This window comes from Macaca fascicularis, chromosome 15, assembly GCF_037993035.2.
Source record: "Macaca fascicularis isolate 582-1 chromosome 15, T2T-MFA8v1.1".
In the NCBI taxonomy this organism is placed as follows: domain Eukaryota; kingdom Metazoa; phylum Chordata; class Mammalia; order Primates; family Cercopithecidae; genus Macaca; species Macaca fascicularis.
Genome location: NC_088389.1, coordinates 11855248 through 11874028, shown reverse-complemented (window position 1 = coordinate 11874028; position 18781 = coordinate 11855248). Strand labels below are relative to the sequence as shown.

General features: G+C 42.0%; 1 protein-coding gene across 6 annotated transcripts in view; it reads right to left on the bottom strand.

The window, feature by feature from the left end:
- The window catches only part of MED27 (mediator complex subunit 27), a 217900-nt gene that overhangs the window by 77213 nt on the left and 121906 nt on the right, over positions 1 to 18781 (bottom strand). Inside the window, exon 4 of one of the 6 annotated variants that reach the window (XM_074016199.1) lies at positions 4257 to 17213. The exons of the other annotated variants lie outside the window; for them this stretch is intronic. Coding sequence (XP_073872300.1) covers positions 17165 to 17213 — 49 coding nt within the window. The 3' untranslated portion in view covers positions 4257 to 17164. Of the gene's footprint in view, positions 1 to 4256; positions 17214 to 18781 lie in introns of those variants that run through there. 6 annotated transcript variants of the gene reach the window in all.

The window sequence follows — 18781 nt, the reverse complement described above, 5'->3', positions numbered from 1 at the left end:
GTGACATTAAGGACTGAGCATGAGAACTGGCACATATAAAGGACTCAAAAATTGTAAGTGCCCTGATGGGTAGTTCTACCACTTACACCATGGGCCAATTCTGCAAAAATGCCCTCTCTTACTGGGATAAATTCTTCCCTACAGTGGTAGCGCATTGTGAAGACATCAGCCCATAGCACCGAGTAGGGTCTGGCTCAGGTCCTTTGAGAACAAAATCATACAAGAATTTGTGTTCATCATCCAATCACACTGGACACAAAGAGGATGTATAATATAATAGCTGACATGTAAAACTATCTATTAAGGATTTTACATTGGATTTCATATCCATTGGCTATGACAAATTACATTACATGTCCATTAAGTCAGGGACCTATAAAAGGTGTATTCTCTTGGGGTAAGAGGGAGATTAGTTCTCTGTTCACAACATGAAAAGATTTTAGTTTGAACCTGGGGCTCATGAGAGAGAGCAGAAAACATAATGCCATTTGTTAAAAAGCGAACATCACATGCCAGCTCTGAAAGTCAGAAAGCGACCCTACCTATTCTCTAAGGAAAACCTGATAGGCTTTCCTTAGAGAATGTGATGTCGAGTTTTAAAACTTTCAGCTGAAGAAGGAAGGGGAAAAATTAGAGAGGGCCCAGCGGTAAACAACGACAACAGTAAGCAGACTGCAGCAGAGATGAGCGAGAAGGCGTGGAGGTGCACTGAAGGGTATTTGCTCCTGGAGAAAAGAAGGCCGAGGGAGACTTTGATATTCTTCAAGTACATGAATGGCTTTTATGAACTCAGTACCAAACAGCATCTCCCATCTCTTAAAAGCACCATACTGTGAGGATATGGCACCAAAAAGTGAACTTGCTCAGAAAGAATGAGAGCATTTCTTAAAGGCAAGGCCCCATTCTGCCGAATTTTTTTTTTTTTTTGAGATGGAGTCTCCCTCTGTTACCCAGGCTGCAGTGCGGTGGCACAATCTCAGCTCACTGCACGCTCCGCCTCCCGGATTTACACCATTCTCCTGCCTCAGCCTCCTGAGTAGCTGGGACTACAGGTGTCCACCACCACGCCTGGCTAATTTTTTGTATTTTTAGTAGAGACGGGGTTTCACTGTGTTAGCCAGGATGGTCTCAATCTCCTGACCTCGTGATCCACCCGCCTCGGCCTCCCAAAGTGCTGGGATTACAGGCGTGAGCCACCGCGCCTGGCCTCTGCTGATTTTTTAATGGTTTAATAAACAATCTTTCCTGGATGGCTAAGACACAGGCTGACCACACATCATGTCCCGTGGTTCCTTCTAGATTTATAGCATCATGACACACAACCTTGGATCTAAGCTTAAATGCTACAAAAGGGGTGAGAAGTGAAGAGAAGAGGAAATGAACTCATTTTTCATCATTGCCTGACGTTTCTTGAAATGGTGAAGGCACATGACAAAAACGTCATGCCCAAAGTTTATACCAGGTCATTGGAAACATTCCTGCATGTATATACTTCTTTTCTAAATCTATATGTGTGGTTTAAACCCAGTTTCTTCCGACTCAGCAGGAAGCAAACATCCACTGTCCTGCGTGAATGGAGGTCATTGCTAAGTATATGCTAATGGGGAGGAGGATAGGCGATGTCTTCTGAACTGATCCTCAATCAATAGCCATCATAGCTCTGGACAGCGGAAAGCAGATGAATATGCAGATCTTCAGCACAAAGGTAACATCATAATTTGCTTTCCCTTGTACCTTTCACTTTGAAGGCATCAAGATACATTCTGGAAAACTAGTTTCCTTAGGAGGCTAGAAAAATAAAGAAATGAGGTGGGTTAAGTGATGATCCCGGGTCAAGCAAAAAGCCAGAAACCAAGCTCAGTGTGTAGATTTCTAGAATTCCATGCCAACTACCTAACTTTGCTTGCTTTTAGTAAGGGCCAGAGTTCTAAATGGGCAAACAAAGGTTCCTGGCCATTTCTGATTCCTTTATTGATGAGATTTTTACCTCTAAGAAAAGGCAATGGCAAAAGAAAAATAAGTTCCCAGGGAAAATATCTGCTGTTGGCGCGGGTAAGTGAAGAGATCCAGGTGGGTTTTGTTGTTCTTGTCTTGTTGTTTCTTCCCCAACCCGTGACCTTAGACAAAGCTCGGCAAACTCAAAGACTGTAGGAAGCAAAACTGCATTTTCAGGAGATTGTTTTCCATTCACATGTCTAACACAAAGGAGATGCAATTTTTTTTTCTACAGGTGACATTATGTATTTGCCAAAAAGGGAAAGAGAGAAAGTCAGCTGCATCTTTAGCTGAGGAAAACAATGTCTAAATTCGCGAGGCAAAAATCAAAACACTTCATTTTCAAACAGACCCAACCTTCGAAACACAAATCAACCACTAGTGACTTGACAGAAATAAGGAAAGCTTGGAGGCTCAAATTAAAAATCTAGAGACAAAAATGACACTCTTTTTTTCGCTGAGAGAGGGAGTGTTGATACGGGAGGTGGTCTCTGGCAGTACTCTCCGAGTGTTGCCTCCCGAGACAGTGAGCACTGCTAGCGTCTGCAGCAGGCTCTGCAGTGCGGCGCCCCACTTTGAGAGCAGGGCTAAGGACAGGTAGGAACAGCGTGCTCCCCTCCTACACTTCCACCATATGTTACACTCTGTTCTGTGGCAGAATCAAATTACTTTAATTTTTACCTTTGGAATATAGGCAAACAAGCAGTAACACAGCAGTGGTGACTAGTTTACACTTGAGCAGACGCGGCGCGGAAAGACATTAATTTAGTGCCAAATTGAGCAGTGAGTCACAATTTGCACATATCTGTCAACCTGTTAACAGGGTAATAACTTGGAAAGACTGCTGTTCCTATTTACATTACAGAAGCCTTTCGAAAATGGAGAGCTGCTTGGTTCTCCTTCTTGAAGTATTTGGTCAATGAGCTGGCTTGATGGTCCAAGAACTGGGCTAGAAACACAAACTTCTAGAAATTACAGATTCAAATCAAGGTATGATCCATAACTTCAGTATGTTCAGATAGAAAACAAACTTTTAAACAACCAGAGCATTCTGTTTCCCTGTCCTTTGCCTTAGCTGCGGTCAGACTCTCAACGGTTTCCAATCCATTTTTTCCCAGCCCAACCCAACCAACTCTTCCTGAAGGACAGCTTCAGTCTCAACTGCCTCAACATCTCCACTGCATCAGAAACAATCCAACCATTCTCAAATGGCTAAAATGGATTTCAAGAGCCCTATACTTTTGTTCACTTCTAATTTTCTTCAAGTAGCCCAGCTTGCTCCTTTCAATGGCCTTAGTCTGAGAACTAAAGAACACCAGGACCTCAGAGGTCCTCTCATCCACTGTCCCCAACAATTTAGGGTTTTAACAGCATCTCCAACAGGTGGTCTGCATAAATATCCCCCATCACCACCTCATGAGGCAACCCCTTGCATTGTTTGACGTCTGATTGTTTCAAATCCACTTACTAGTATCTGCACCTAATCATCCTACTTTAGCCTTTAGAATGACACACAAATATTTCCTCCAAAACCTAAAGGCTTTCTGGGGTCCATGAATGGACTTTATAAAAGACTGTTGGGTTTTCTGATTTCTTTCATCAGCGGTTTTTAGTCTTTTTTTTTTGAGACGGAGTCTCGCTCTGTCACCCAGGCTGGAATGCAGTGGCACAATCTCAGCTCACTGCAACCTCTGCCTTCTGGGTTCAAGTGATTCTCTCTCCAGCCTCAGCCTCGCAAGTAGCTGGGATAACGGGCACCTGCCATCACGTCCGGCTAATTTTTGTATTTTTAGTAGAGACAGGGTTTCACCACGTTGGCCAGGCTGGTCTCCAACTCCTGACCTCAAGTGATCCGTGTGCCTCTGCCTCCCAAAGTGTTGGGATTACAGGTGTGAGCCACTGCGCCTGGCTGGTTCTTAGTCTTTCTTGAGTCACAGATCCCTTGAAGAAGGTATGAAAATTAAAACACATGTCTGTACAACATTTTATCTACAAACTTCTGCAGTTCATAGACCTTTAAAGTCCACAAGCATCCCTGTTTTAGCCCTGTTTTGGAACTGTGGTCCCTGGTTTGCTTTTTTGTTCTTTTCTGAATGGTTAACTTTTGTTTTTCAATAAAGCTATTTTTATTAAAAAAATATATATTTATATATTTGTTGCAGCCCAGAAGTGAACATAACTGAAATGGCGTAGGGGGTACAAAGAATCTGCTAATTCTTATCATCTTTAAATCATGTTTCTGTGATAGAGCTGCAGGCTAGTTTTTATTTTTTAATTGACAAATAAAGATTGTATATATTTATCATGTACAGCCTGTTGTTTTGAAATGTGCATATATTGTGGAATGGTTAAATCAAGCTAATCAGCACATACACTGCCTCATATATTTAGCATTTTTTTCATGTGTGTGGTGAGAACACCTAAAATCCACTGTCTTAGCAATTTTCAAGAATATAATACATTGTTATTAACTATAGCTACCATGTTATACAATAGATCTCTTGAATTTATTCCTCTTACCTACTTGAAATTTTGTATCTTTTGATCAGTATCTCTCCCCAACCCCCACGCTAAGCCCTTGGTAACTACCATTCTACTCTCTACTTCTATGAGTTCAACTTTTTTAGATTCCACATAGAAGTGAGATCGTGGCCAGGTGCAGTGGCTTATGCCTACAATCCCAACACTGGGAGGCCAAGGCAGGAAGATGGCTTGAGCTCAGGAGTTCGAGATCAGCCTGGGCAATATAGCAAGATCCTGTCTCTAAAAAAAAATAAAAATAAAAAATAGCTGGGTGTGGTGGTATGTGCCTATAGTCCCAGCTACTTGGGAAGCTGAGATGGGAGGATCGCCTGAGCCCAGGAGTTCAAGGGGGCAGTGAGCGGTGACTGTGCCACTGCATTCCAATCTGGGTGACAAATAAAACCCTACCTCTTAAAAAAAAAAAAAAAAAGAGAGATCATGCAATATTTGTCTTTCTGTCCCTGGTTTATTTCATTTAACACAATGTCCTCTAGGTTCATCCACGTTGTTGTAAACGACAAGATTTCCTTCTTTTTCAGGCTGAATGGTATTCCACTGTGTATATACAACACATTTTCTCTACTCATTCATCCACTAATAGGCAGTTAGGTTGATTCCACATCTTGGCTATTGTGGACAATATTGCAATGAACATAGAGATGTGGATGTCTCTTTGACACACGGACTTCATTCCTATGGACATATACCCAGGAGTGGAATTGCTGGGTCATATGGTAGTTCTAGTTTTCACATTTTGAGGAACCGCCATACTATTTTCCATAATGGCTGTACTAATTTACAGTTCCATCAACACCGTGCGAGGGCTCCCTTTTCTCCACGTTCTTGCCAACACGTATCTTTCGTGTTTGTTTTTAAACACCTGCCTCTGACTGTTACTCATCCTTCCAACAAAATCAAAGACCTACCTCCATGACTTTAGAGGTCATCTGATTGGGGTAACCACTTTTACCCTCTAAAGCCACATTTCTCATGCTTCACACCCATGTCCTTGTTTGTATAAGCAAAGGGCTTCCTACTTTTTATATCACTGTTAAGGCACAGCTCAGTGGTGAACTAAAATCTCAAGTCCTAGGAGGGCCAAGGGGACCCTTCGCTCCAGCTGCAGTGACTGTTACAGCCTCATCTAGGCTTCTTCCACGTCCCTGAGCAGGCTCACTCTATCTTAGATACTGTGCACACTCTTTCTGGAAGATTCTTCTCACAAGTATTCTCACCCCCGTGCCTGGGTCATTCCTACTCATGCTTCCGTCTTTGAGTTTCATCTTAAATGATGCTTCCTCAGGGAAGTACCGTCTCACACTTCCCTTGGCACCCCATCAGTCAGTGTATCCCATTTTATCTCTTATGATACTTTTAAATTTGCTTTGTGCTCCTGTCCCTTTTGTCATTAAATAATTTTTTGAGTGACTATTTAACACCTAACTCCCCTACAGAATTCTATGGGAACCTATGACTGTCTTCTTTGATGCTGAATCCCAGCATCTTGCCACAGTGCCTAGCACCCACTAAGCATGCCTTAAATATTTCCTGAATGACTAGACTATACATTAAAAGTAAGCCACATAGACCCAAATTAGGCCATTATAAAACAACTACAATGCAAAGTTCTCTTTAGCAGAGGAAGATGTGAGGTGTCAGGGGTTCATTACTTAGCCATCAAAAGTCACCAACAACAGCAACCAGAGAACTCCACAAAACCAACCTCAAAGAAAGCCACAGATATCCTTTATAGTCTTACAGCTTAATATGCAGCTACAGAATCCCTGCATCTGTTTTAGTAGAAGCTCAGTGCCTCTTAGAAGCAAAACCTTCTAAAGAAGCACACTGTTATTGACATGCCAATTTTAAAATGTTGCTTTTGATGAACTAATTAATTCTGCAAAACATTAGTATAAAGATGCACGCTACCAAATTGGGATTACAATACCAAAATGATAACAAAACAGAATGTGGAAGACATTTCTAAAGATATCGCCTTTGCAAAACATTAATTTTTTACTCCACACATTCAAATACATTGCAAAGTATTTGTTATTAAAACCTTAAAATAATTTACTGGACAGATGGCTTAGTTCTCTAAAGACTGACCCCCCTCCTCAAAAGGAAAAAAAAAAAAAAAAAAACACACACACACAACAAATCTGGGCCCTAGCCAGTGATCCCATATTAGTGTGATGCTTAGCAGCTCGAGCCGGATTTAAATAGCACTTACCCCACACAATGTGTAAAATACATGCTGTTCATTTTCTCCACCCGTACAAAATCTAAAAGTTAGGAATGCATATATTAATAGACCACCTTTTGGGGAAAAGGGTAATGCCCAGTAGATACCAAGAAGGGAATCATTTGCACGATCTGAAAATGATTTAAGATTTCCCTCCATACCTGTCCGCAGTGATGAGACTGAGAGGCCTTTGGCAGTGGGTGGAAACAGACGGGGGCTTGTTTAATTACTTCAGGAGATGAGATTGACTGAAACTACGACTATCGATCTCGAGATGCTGGAGAAAGAGATTGGAAGCTTAGTCCAATTTGCTTACTTCTCAGATTTATAAAATGTTTATATCATGGCTGTGAAAAATTTCTGATTATTTGCTCAAGAAAATAAAAAATACTTTCTAAACTGTGCAACCAGGCCGGGCGCAATGGTTCACGCCTGTAATCCCAGCACTTTGGGAGGCAAAGGCAGGAGGATCACTTGAGGTCAGGAGTTTGAGACCAACATGGCCAATATCGTGAGACCCCGTCTCTACTAAAAATACATAAAAATTAGCAGGACATGGTGGCATGTGCCTGTAATCTCAACTACTCAGGAGGCTGAGGCACGAGAATTGCTTGAACCCAGGAGGCGGAGGTTGCAGTGAGCCAAGATCACACCACTGCACTCCAGCCTGGGCGATAGAGACTCCGTTTCAAAAAAAAAAAAAAAAAAACCCAAAAAATAACAACAACCAAACAAACAAAAAACAAAACTGTACAACTAAAAGCAAGACTAGATGTACTACAGGCAGTAATAAACACATTAGCTTAGATTTCCACACCACCTCTCACTACACACCCTTCTCATCCCAACACAACTGGCTACTTAATCTACTGTGTTGTTCTCTTCCAATGAAAGACACTCAAAAACTTCAAGATCTCTTTAAGGCAACTCAACACTTAGGCAGGCAGAGCTGGCAAGATAAGGAAGAGCTGCTTCCTGGGAGGGAAATGGTGACCAAGCAGCAGTAGGTGGGGAGCTTGATCCTGTCTTCTCCTTAGTAGCTCTTGAATTCTGAGCCATGTGAATATATTACCTGAAGAAATGTAAGAGAATCACCCAGGCAGGCAAATAAAAGCTACCCCTCCATTTCCAGAAGTCGAAAGCAACACACAAGGGCCCAGCACACACTGAAACGTATAAACCAACCTGCCCACCTTCTTCCTGCCACAGGGTGTCAAGTTGCCCTTTGAGGTCATGGGTATGTGATGGACTAGAACACGTGACAAATACCATCATAAAATAGAATTATTCTTACACATGATTTAGCATGCTTTAGAGAAGAATTGTTTACTAGTCCTACAGTATCTATTAATAAATATTTTTGAGTGCCTACTCCTCAACAACGACTGTGTTCTAGGAATGATACTAAGTACTAAGGACAGAAAACAATTACGGCAGCTGGTTCACAGCAGGCCTTGTGAGAGGGGAGGATGGCCGGGGCCCGAGCTTGGCCTTCCTGCTAGAGGAGGGTGAGTGCCAGAGCAGGCACTGTTTTCCAGTTTTCAAAGCACTTTTGCACCCTGTGCCTCGCTCGATCTCTCACCAACTCTGGGAAGTAAGCAGGGCAAGCAGAAAACTCCTGTTTTACAAATGACAGAAAAAAGAAGTCTAAGTGACTTGCCCAGGAAGACACTATGGCTGAGAGGCAGAGCTGAGCCCAGAACCCACGTCTCTGGATTCCCCATTCTAGGGCTTTCTTACACACAGCAGTGTTTTTATCAGGTCTGCGAGGATTCCTTGGAAAAAGCAGGTTTCATTTTTGTCATTCTTCAGGCTTCTCATAAAACAACTGAGAAATCTTTTAGCAGTGTAGTAACAAAATGAAATCAATTGATGGTTTTCTTTCTTCCCAGTCATTTGGTAAATATTCATGCAGTGCCTAAGTGAGCCCAGGGATGCAGTGATGACTAAGGCAGTCTCTGCCTTCATAGGGTTTCCAGTTTCTTCAAGGCAGAAGGCTTGTCTCTAGAGAAACAGGACAACCAGGTGAAACTTCCTCAAGTTCTCCTGCTGGGTTTTTGATTTTGTGACTCTCAATTAACGTGCAAAGTTGGCAGGAAACAGGGAGGAGTGAAACAGTGAATACTTGCTTTGCATTTTATTTCATATTAATAACTAAAAATATTAACATAATTAATAATTTCTAAATTTCTGTTCTTCTTGCATTACAAATTTACTCAGATATCTTGTGGGTCCTGGTTTTCCCTAAAACATTTAAGCAACATATAAAGTTTCGGAAAGAATTTTAATGTCACTCAACATCTACCTGCTCTGCAAGCCCTTACGTGTTTACAAGGCAGAAAAAACAAACAAACAAACAAAAAAAAAAACAAAACTCTTAATAATAAAACACCCACGTTGAGCTTTCCAGCAACATCAATTAACGATAGTTATTAAATCAGCCATTTCTGTCAGATCTGGTGAAATGATGCTTGGAGCTCAGATAGGCAGTGAACTGAGATGCAACAATTCACATAGAGTTAAAGCAAAGCAACCTGTGGGCGGCAGACATTCAACCAGGAGCTGGCAAGGGCAGATGGTGCCTGCCTTCCCACATTCCAACGGCTTTCCCTCCCGTGCCCAGGTACGGCTGAGGACTGTCACTGTGGCACCTCTTGGCAATGCTCGGATGTGGTGACTGCTTCCAGTTACTCAGTTTGTCGCACAGGTTAGAACCATTATTTCATTTCCACTTGATTTTTTTAACGTCCCTGAGAATGTACACGGTAGATTTCACAAAAAGAAACACCAAAGAGAACGATCACAATCACTGAACGACTTGTTCTAGCCGTAACCATACATTAAAGCAAATGCACACTCAGAGTCAGAAACAGTCAACACATCTGAGGAAACCGCAGAACCCCTCCTGGGACAAACACGCTATTTGTTTGACAGTAAGTTTGATCTTCATTCATCAGACGATCAGCTCCTTGAGGGGAGAGTCTGAGGCTCACGTCTTTAATTCCTGCAGTAATTCTGCACATAATACATACTCAATAAATGTGGTGAACGGGACTGATTTAAGTAGACTGACACAAAGAGAAATAAAGATCCCAGAGTAAACAGAATTTTGTTCTGTAATTGTTTCTCCTACAAGTAGCAAAAATTTCTGAATCACGAAATGTCACCCAACAAAGTGAACAGACACAGTGAAGTTGTGCCCTTCTACTCCCCCTTATTGACGGCACTACTGTAGTGCAGCTGGGTTATAAAGCAGGACTGAGATGATGACAAATGTAACGTAACTCAAACAAAAACAGACCTTCCTGGGTGAGGTGCCTTGGCTGGAGCTCCAGGAGTTCTTCCCACCTCAGGACTCATCCCCCAACCTCTTAAGTGAATTGCCTTCAGGTGTCTGCTGAACGGAACCTTCAGTAGAGAAGCCTTCTCCAAGGCCCTCAAATGCACACCAGCCAAGTGTCATCAATCACGGTATCCTTCCCCTGTTCTTCGTAGTACACATCACAGTCTATCTCACATATCTAGGGGAATGACTGTTTAATGTTTACCTTGCCCACTAGACTGATAACTCCACAGGGGGAAGGCACAGGCCATCTTTCTCCCTGCCATCAGCCCCCAGCACACTGTCCAGCACACAGCAGGCTCTCAAAAGACAACTGATAAATGAATCATGCACATGGAGTCCTTACAACTATATTCAGCACAACAGAGTCTGAAGCTGGGGCTTAGGAATCACAGGGACCTGGATGTTCAAGTTCTCACAGTGCCCTCATCTTGGACAAGTTACTTTAACCTCTCTAAGCTTTGGCATCCTTATCTGTGAAATAAGGATAACATCACAATCCTATTCACATAATCATTATGAGAAGTAAAGGAGTGAACACAGCACATAAAGCACTTAACACAAAATAGACAAATAATGGTATTAGCTGTTCCTTTTGTGTGTACAAACACTGTCTTTTTCTGCACGAAAGGTTAGGAACTTCTCTTTGCATCTACAGAAATACAAAGCCTCAAAAAGTTAATTGCAGCCATGAAAACACCTCGAAGCATGAGCTTTAAAAGTAGGGATGTTTTTTCAGGTTTCTGGTTCATTTTACTACATCAATGCATTTCAGTTAGTAAGCACAGTTCTTTTCATTATTTTTCTAAGAAGGCCAATGAGAGAGTGGACAGACTGTTCATATTTGGCATGATCCTGAAACGACCTAGTCAGGAAGCCGGCTGGAGTAAATCGATCTGGCTTCTAGAATAGGGACTATGCTGGAGAGCTTTCGTTTGTCCCTCTGCCATCCCGCACTGTGCCCCAGGAGGCAGGCCTACACACAGATTACAACAACAAGCCTTTTTGCTCTCTGGCTTCCAGCTGTGTTCTGACCAATACTAGGCACTGGCTGGAGACTCAGAGGGCAGGAGAAGCACGAGGCCAAGGGTCCTTGTCCTTGAGGGCCAGCTGTGACAACTCAGTAACAGCAAAACACCAATGACTCCAATCCCACAGCAGGAAAGGTCTGGTTCATCCCACTATTCAGCAGAGGCACCAGCAGCAAAGATACATGGACTGGGGGAAGCAGAAGTCACCCATGACCAGTGACATCACAGACTTTGTTACTGGTGGCAGCGGGGCAGCAGCAGCTATGTTTCATGTTCACTGTTTCTTCACCCCCTGCCCCACTACCTTATGTAAAGAGCACTGGGTGGGAAATGACCAGAGCCTTCACCCTCTCCAGACCCAACCTCTCCGCAGTGGTCTGTGCCCCAAAAAGCTGACCCACATGGACTGCATCCATGGGCTCCTTTGCCCTCTGGCTGAGTTTGGCCAAAGGGAGATGTGGAAGGTGGAAAAGCAGCGAGGTCAGGGTATTTATCCTGCCTGCAAAGTCCCCAGGAACTGGCTGCATCCCTCATCATAGCTCTGACAGGATCCCTCTCCACACAGCTCTCTCTCTCACTCTGGGCTCCAGTAACTATGCCCTCCTCTTACCCCTGGGGGAAGGATAGTAACAGCTCCACCCATGGGCACTAGCCCAGGTGCTGCCCTAGTCCCTTATGGGTTCCCTATTCCGTGCCCACACCTTTGGAAACAGTCCCTTTATTAAAGTCTCCTCAATCTGGAAATCGTTCCCTTGGACAAATTTCTTCTTAGAACAAAAAGTCCTTCCTAAATAAAACACATGACATTAAAACCAATCCTGCTAGAGTAAGTAAGAAACACAATAAATTGAAGACTATTTAAACCAACTGAAAGTAACAGTGATATAAATATTCTAGATTAGTAATGAAACAAAATTTACATGCACTCTGCTTAACTGAACAACATTCATTTAATAATTTTTTCCCCCTGGAGTATTTTAACTGTGGATGTATGTGGCTAGTTTAGAACTTTAACACATCCAAACAGGATAATGGAAGGATCTGCCTCCCTGAGAAACAGGTACCCCCAGTCTGGTTTTCTGCTGCCTCTCTTATTTCCCCTTCTTTTTTTTTTTTTTTTTTGAGATGGAGTCTCGCTCTGTCACCCAGGCTGGAGTACAGTGGCGCGATCTCGGCTCACTGCAAGATTCGCCTCCTGGGTTCACGCCATTCTCCTGCCTCAGCATCCTGAGTAGCTGGGACTACAGGCGCCCGCCAACATGCCCAGCTAATTTATTTGTATTTTTAGTAGAGACGGGGTTTCACCGTGTTAGCCAGGATGGTCTCGATCTCCTGACCTCGTGATCCGCCCGCCTCGGCCTCCCAAAGTGCTGGGATTACAGGTGTTAGCCACCACGCCCGGCCTTCCCCTTCCTTCTTAAAGTGCCCTGGCACCTCCAAACTGCAGCCACAAAGTAGTCCTTCTGAGGCCACTCCAAAGTTTGCTATTCCCTTTAAGTTTACTGTCAAATTCATATTTGCAGGTGTGAATTTGCACAAACTAACAGTTTCCAAAATATCATACACATAAAAGTGGTTTTAGGTGATATATGGATGAACATTTTTCATTTCAATATCTGTATATAAAGAACAATATACAACTAGCAAATAAAACCTGTGATTTCATAGATATCATTGCTCAGTCATGGTACCATACAGGCTAGGTTTTAAAAAATTATACAAATATTATACAAATTATAATTAAAATTGTATTATTTAATAATATTTAAAATACGATACAAATAATAGAACAGCTGACCAAAGGTTTTGGCAAAAATCCTAAAGTTGGTTTGCAAATGACTGAGTTTAGAAACACTATCTTACAGTAAGGCAGGTAATTACACAGCTTCGTTCCAAAAAGGTTTTGCCTTGTTCGTAAATTGTGGGGTTTTTTTTCCCCACTCTAAATAAATCTTCACTTTTATATCTTCTTCTTTTTTTTTTTTTTTGAGATGGAGTATCTCTCTGTCACCCAGGCTAGAGTGCCAGTGGCATGATCTTAGCTCACTGCAACCTCTGCCTCCCAGGTTCAAGCGATTCTTGTGCCTCAGCCTCCTGGCCTCAGCTAGGATTACAGGCCCCTACCACCACACCTGGTTAATTTTTGACAGGGTTTCGCCATGTTGGCCAGGCTGGTCTCGAACTCCTGACCTCAGGTGATCCGCTCACCTCAGTCTCCCAAAGTGCTGGGTTTACAGGCGTGAGCCACCGTGCCCGGCCTTTATATCTTTTAAAAAATGTTTTCATGCATATATTTGGATATATTGAAGGAGGAGAAATGGACAAGCACCCTAGGAGTGGCCAGGGTGTTTAGGTAAGCAGCACCACTAAGCAAGGGCTGCCAGTGACCAATCAGCTGGGAGCTGACCACATTGGGATGTGTGTCTGGGAAAGTGTGATATGAGCACAGGAGGAGGGCCTCCTTGATAGAAAATGTCTTTCCCACAGCCAGCAGCATGCACGCTCAGTGGCTCCAAAATGTCTTTTGCCCCTTTCAAAGCAGTTAAAAACCACGCCAGAATATACTACTGTCAGTGGAGCCAAATCTAGGATTCTACCTGAGACAGGTAGATGATGCTTGCCACGCCCTGAACAAACTTCGAGAGGGTGCCCTCTACAGGTTTAAGGTGGCCTCATCAAACCATAAACTAGACTCAGCTGTGATCTCCTGTGGCTGAGAACTCTTATGGCAGTCTTTCAAATTCTGGCAGAAATTCTTTTATATTGTACATCAGAGGAGAAATAAAGTGAATCAACTTGACCCCTCTGCTCATTAACACTACCACTGCCCCTCTGAGTCCTCCTACCTGTTTCTCTCCCATAGCATGCCACCCCAAAGAAACTCCTCTGCGCAGAGAAAGGCGACAACTTCAGGGGTGAATAAAACCCATCATTTATAAGCAAGGAAGGTCATAAGAATTCTTATTTTTCAAAAAAGCTTAGAAGGATGAGTTCATCCAGAAGATTTAACAATCCTAAATGTGTATGCTCCTAAAAAATAGTCAATACCACGCCTCTCTCAGTAATTGATAGAACAAGTAGACAGAAAGTCAGTAAGAATACAGAAGACTTGAACAGAGTTAACCCAATGACATATATATTCTATATCCTAAAACAGTAGAAGGTACATCCTTTTCATGTGCACTTGGAACATTCACCAAGACAGACCATAAGCTGGGTCTTAAAACAAGTCTCAAAATCATGCAGAATATGTTCTCTGACCGCAACTGAAGTTAAAAATCAATAACAAAAATATAAAGAGCCCCCACATATTTAGAAATTAAACAAACTTTTAAACAACTCATGGGTCAAAGAAGAAATCACAAGGGAAATTAGAAAATACCTTGGGCTGAATGATAAAATATATTAAAACGTGTGGGATGTAGCTAAAACCATGCTCAGAGGGAAATTTATAGTTTTTAAAAGCCTATATAAGAAAAGAAAAAAGACTTAAATATCAAATATCTAAGCTTCCATTAAAAAAAGAAGAGCAAATTAAATCCAAGGTAAGTACAAGGAGGCAATGCGTGTAAATCAATGAAATAGAAGACAGATAAATATAGAAAAATCACCAAAACCAGGAGCAGGTTATGGAAATAAAAATCAACAAAACCAAGAAGTCGCTAGTTAGACTGATCAGAAAAGGAAAAAGAGGGAAGATAATTTATCAGTACCAGGAATGAATGACGAGACATCATTCAGATTCTAGAGGTATTAGAAGAGAATACTATGAACCAATCTCTTCGACAGCTAGATGAAGTGGATGTCTTTGAAAGATATAAATTATATAACTGACATAAGAAGAAATAAAAATCTAAAAAGCTTTACATCTATTTTGCTAAAAGTGAATTTGTTATTAAAAATCTTCCCATGAAGAAAACTCCAGACCCACACAGATTCCTCAGTTAAATCTATCAACTATCAAGGGAAGAAATAGTATCAATCATATGGAAAGTCAGAAAACAGAGAAAAAATATTTCTCATTTAATGGGTCAAGCATTATCCTGACACTGAAACTAGAGAAAGGCACTACAAAAAAAAGAAAGTTATAGACAATACTCTTCTATGAACAAAGATACAAAATTCCTTAATAAAATATTAGCAAATAGAATCCAGCAATAAAAAAAAAAAGGAATCCAGCAATATATAAAAAAAGATAATATATCATGATCAAGTATATTTCAGAAATGCAAAATTGGAATAACATTCAAAAATCAACCCATGTGGTCTAGCCATACCATGAAATATTACCTGCTAAAGTTATGAACCTTGGGGAAATTAGGCTAAGTCAGAAAAAAATAAATACTGTCTGATTCCACTTTAAGGATATACTTACAGAGGTCAAATCCATAGAGACAGAAAGTAGAATGGCGGCTGCCAGGGGTTGGTGGAGGGGGAATTGGAAGTTACAGTTTAGTGGGTACAGAGTTTTAGTTTTGCAAGATGAAGAGTTTTGACGATGAATGGTGGTGATGGCTGCACAAAAATATGAATGTACTTTGGGAGTACATTGGGAATGTACTTTGGGAGGCCGAGGCGGGCAGATCACCTCAGGTCAGGAGTTTGAGATCAGCCTGGTCAACATGGCGAAATCCCGTCTCCACTAAAAATACAAATATTAGCTAGGCATGGTGGCAGGTGCCTGTAATTCCAGCTACTCGGGAGGCTGAGGTACAAGAATTGCTTGAACCAAGGAGGCAGAGGTTGCAGTGAGCCGAGATCACGCCACTGCACTCCAGCTGGTTGACAGAGTGAGACTCTATCTCAAAAAAAAAAAAGTGAATGTACTTAATGCCACTGAATTGTAACATTTAAAAGTGATTACATTATATGTTATGTATACATAATAAGAATTTTTAAAAAATCAATCCATGCAACTTACCATATTAAAGGAAAATCATTTGATAACTTCAATAAATGCAGAAAAAACTCTTGACCAAATTCAACACCCAATTGATTTAAAACACACACACACACACACACACACACACACACACACACACACTTTCAGCAGAGTAGGACTAGAAGAGGGCAAAAGATCTGAACAGATACTTACTTTGTAACAAGGATAGGCCAATCTTCAGGCCAGTAAGCACCTAAAAGGGGGCTCAACATCAATAATCAAAGGAAAATGCAAAATGTACTTGGCCTGCACTAGAATGGCTAAAATAACAAGGACTGGCAATATGAAATGTCGGTGAGGATGCAGAGCAAGGAGATGTCGCATTCACTGCCAGTAGGAGCACAAAGTGGCAAAACAACTTAGGAAAGCTGTTTGGCAGTTTCTTATAGAGGTAAAGATATACATACAACATAAGATGCAAGAATTCTACTCCTAGGTATTTGCCCAAGAAAAGTAAAATGCTTTATCCATACAAACACTTGTACATAAATGCTCACAGCAGTTTTATTTATTTATTTATTTTTGGAGACAGGGTGTTCCTCAGGCTGGAGTGTGCAGTGATGTGATCATAGCTCACTGCAGCCACAATCTCCTAGGCACAAGCAATCCCTCTGCCTCAGCCTCCTGAGTAGTGGGACTACAGGTGTGTGCCACCATGCCCAACTAATTTTTTTTTTATTTTTGATAGAGATAAGGTCTCTCTATGTTGCCCAGGTTGATCTTGAATGCCTGAGCTCAAGCGATCCTCCCATCTTGGCTTCCCAAACCATTCGGATTATAACGTAGCATGAGCTACAGACCATGTTCCTGGCCCAGTTTTATTTTTATTACCCCCAAAACTAAAACAACCCACATGTCTGTAAACAGGTGAACAGATTAAACACATTGTGGTATAGCCATACAATGGAATACTACTCCATAATAAAAAGAATATACAATGTATGAACAACTTGAATGAATCTTGAGAATCTATGCTGAGCAAAAGCAGCTGGGCACAAAACATGCTTCCATGCACCGTATATGAACTCTCAAAAGACACATCTGGCTGGGCTTGTTCATGTCCGGAATCCTAGCACTTTAGGAGGTCAAGGTGGGAGGATTACTTGAGCCCAGGAATTCAAGACGACCCTGTCTCTATTTAAAAAAAAAAAAAGAAAGAAAAGACATTTAATCTAGAGTGACAGAGAGGAGACCAGAGTCTGCCTGGAGGGCAGACTGGGAGGGGGCAGATGACTGGGATGGAGCATAAAGAAATTTCTGGGGTGATTCTCCTATCTTATTTGGGGTGAAGTTTACACAGATGCATATATTTGTCAAAACTCATTGAATTGTACATTCATAAACACAGCATACATAAAATTGGTGTATTTTATTTTATGTAAGTTATACTTCAATCAAGTTGATTTTTAAAAAATGCTTGGAACACACATGGAATTCTCAGCACTAATCTCAAATATTAATAGGATGAGAGTCAAATTAAGTGGTTAGTTTTTTTTTTTTTTTTTTTTTTTGAGATGGATTCTCGCTCTGTCACCCAGGATGGAGTGCAGTGGCACAATCTTGGCTCACTGCACACCTCCACCTCCCAGGTTCAGGTGATTCTCCTGCCTCAGCCTCCTGAGTAGCTGGGATTACAGGCACACGCCACCATGCCCAGCTAATTTTTCTGTATTTTTAGTAGAGAAGACATTTCACTATGTTGGTCAGGCTGGTCTCGAACTCCTGACCTCGTGATCCACCTGCCTCGGTCTCCCAGTGTTGGGATTACAGGCATGAGCCACCACACCCGGCCAAATTAAGTGGTTTTTAATAAATAAGTCTTGGTTAGACAAGGCAAGAGACAGGATCCCCCAGGGATTCAGCCAATGACAGCTCAGGTTGCTTTGCTCTCCAGACTGTGTCAGTGCTGGGGAGGCCATCAGCTCCCACCGTGGTGCCAAACCAGATGAGGGTCAGCAGCTGCCTCATCACCTGTGCCTGTGAAACTACAGTCCTGAAAGGCTCAGGCACCAAGCTTGGTGGTATAATCATTGCTGCATTCCCATCTGAGCCTGTGACCGGTCTTTACAGCTATAACCTGTATAGGGTGAAAATGGACGTGAACGTGTTCAGAGATAGCTGGAGAGGAGACGCAGACTTCACGTGTTGAGCAGAATTTCAGCAGGACAACCTCATCTTGTGAAGAAGCCCTTTGGCTCTTTATTTGCCCGTCTGGACTATTACGAGTTTCACATGCGTTTGAATAGAGAAAACATTTTTGACATATTGAGACCTGTACATCACTACTGAAGTAAGATATTTCCCTCAAAACAATTTTTGAATAGAAAATTCTTTTCATGTTGAATGAGAACAGTTAATAGAAGACAGTGCTGTGGTTTAGATCATGAAATCAGGCATCCAACTGCCTCGGTCCAATTCCCCGCTCTATGAAGTAAGGTGAGTTACTGGGCTTCGACTCTCATCTTGAAATGGGGACAATAACAGTATCTTCTTCCATAAGGTGGCTGTGAAGACTAAATGAGTACGGCATGGAAGAGGCCTGGCATATTTCCTAGCACAACACACGTGTAGACCCGTACTAAGTAGTCACTTATGTGATGAAGACAGCTCAGTACATTAAACTCTGACCCAGAATCCACGCAGCTGGGTCCTTTGCCACAGTTTTCTCCACCTCACCTTAACCCAAAGCATATAGGGCGGTG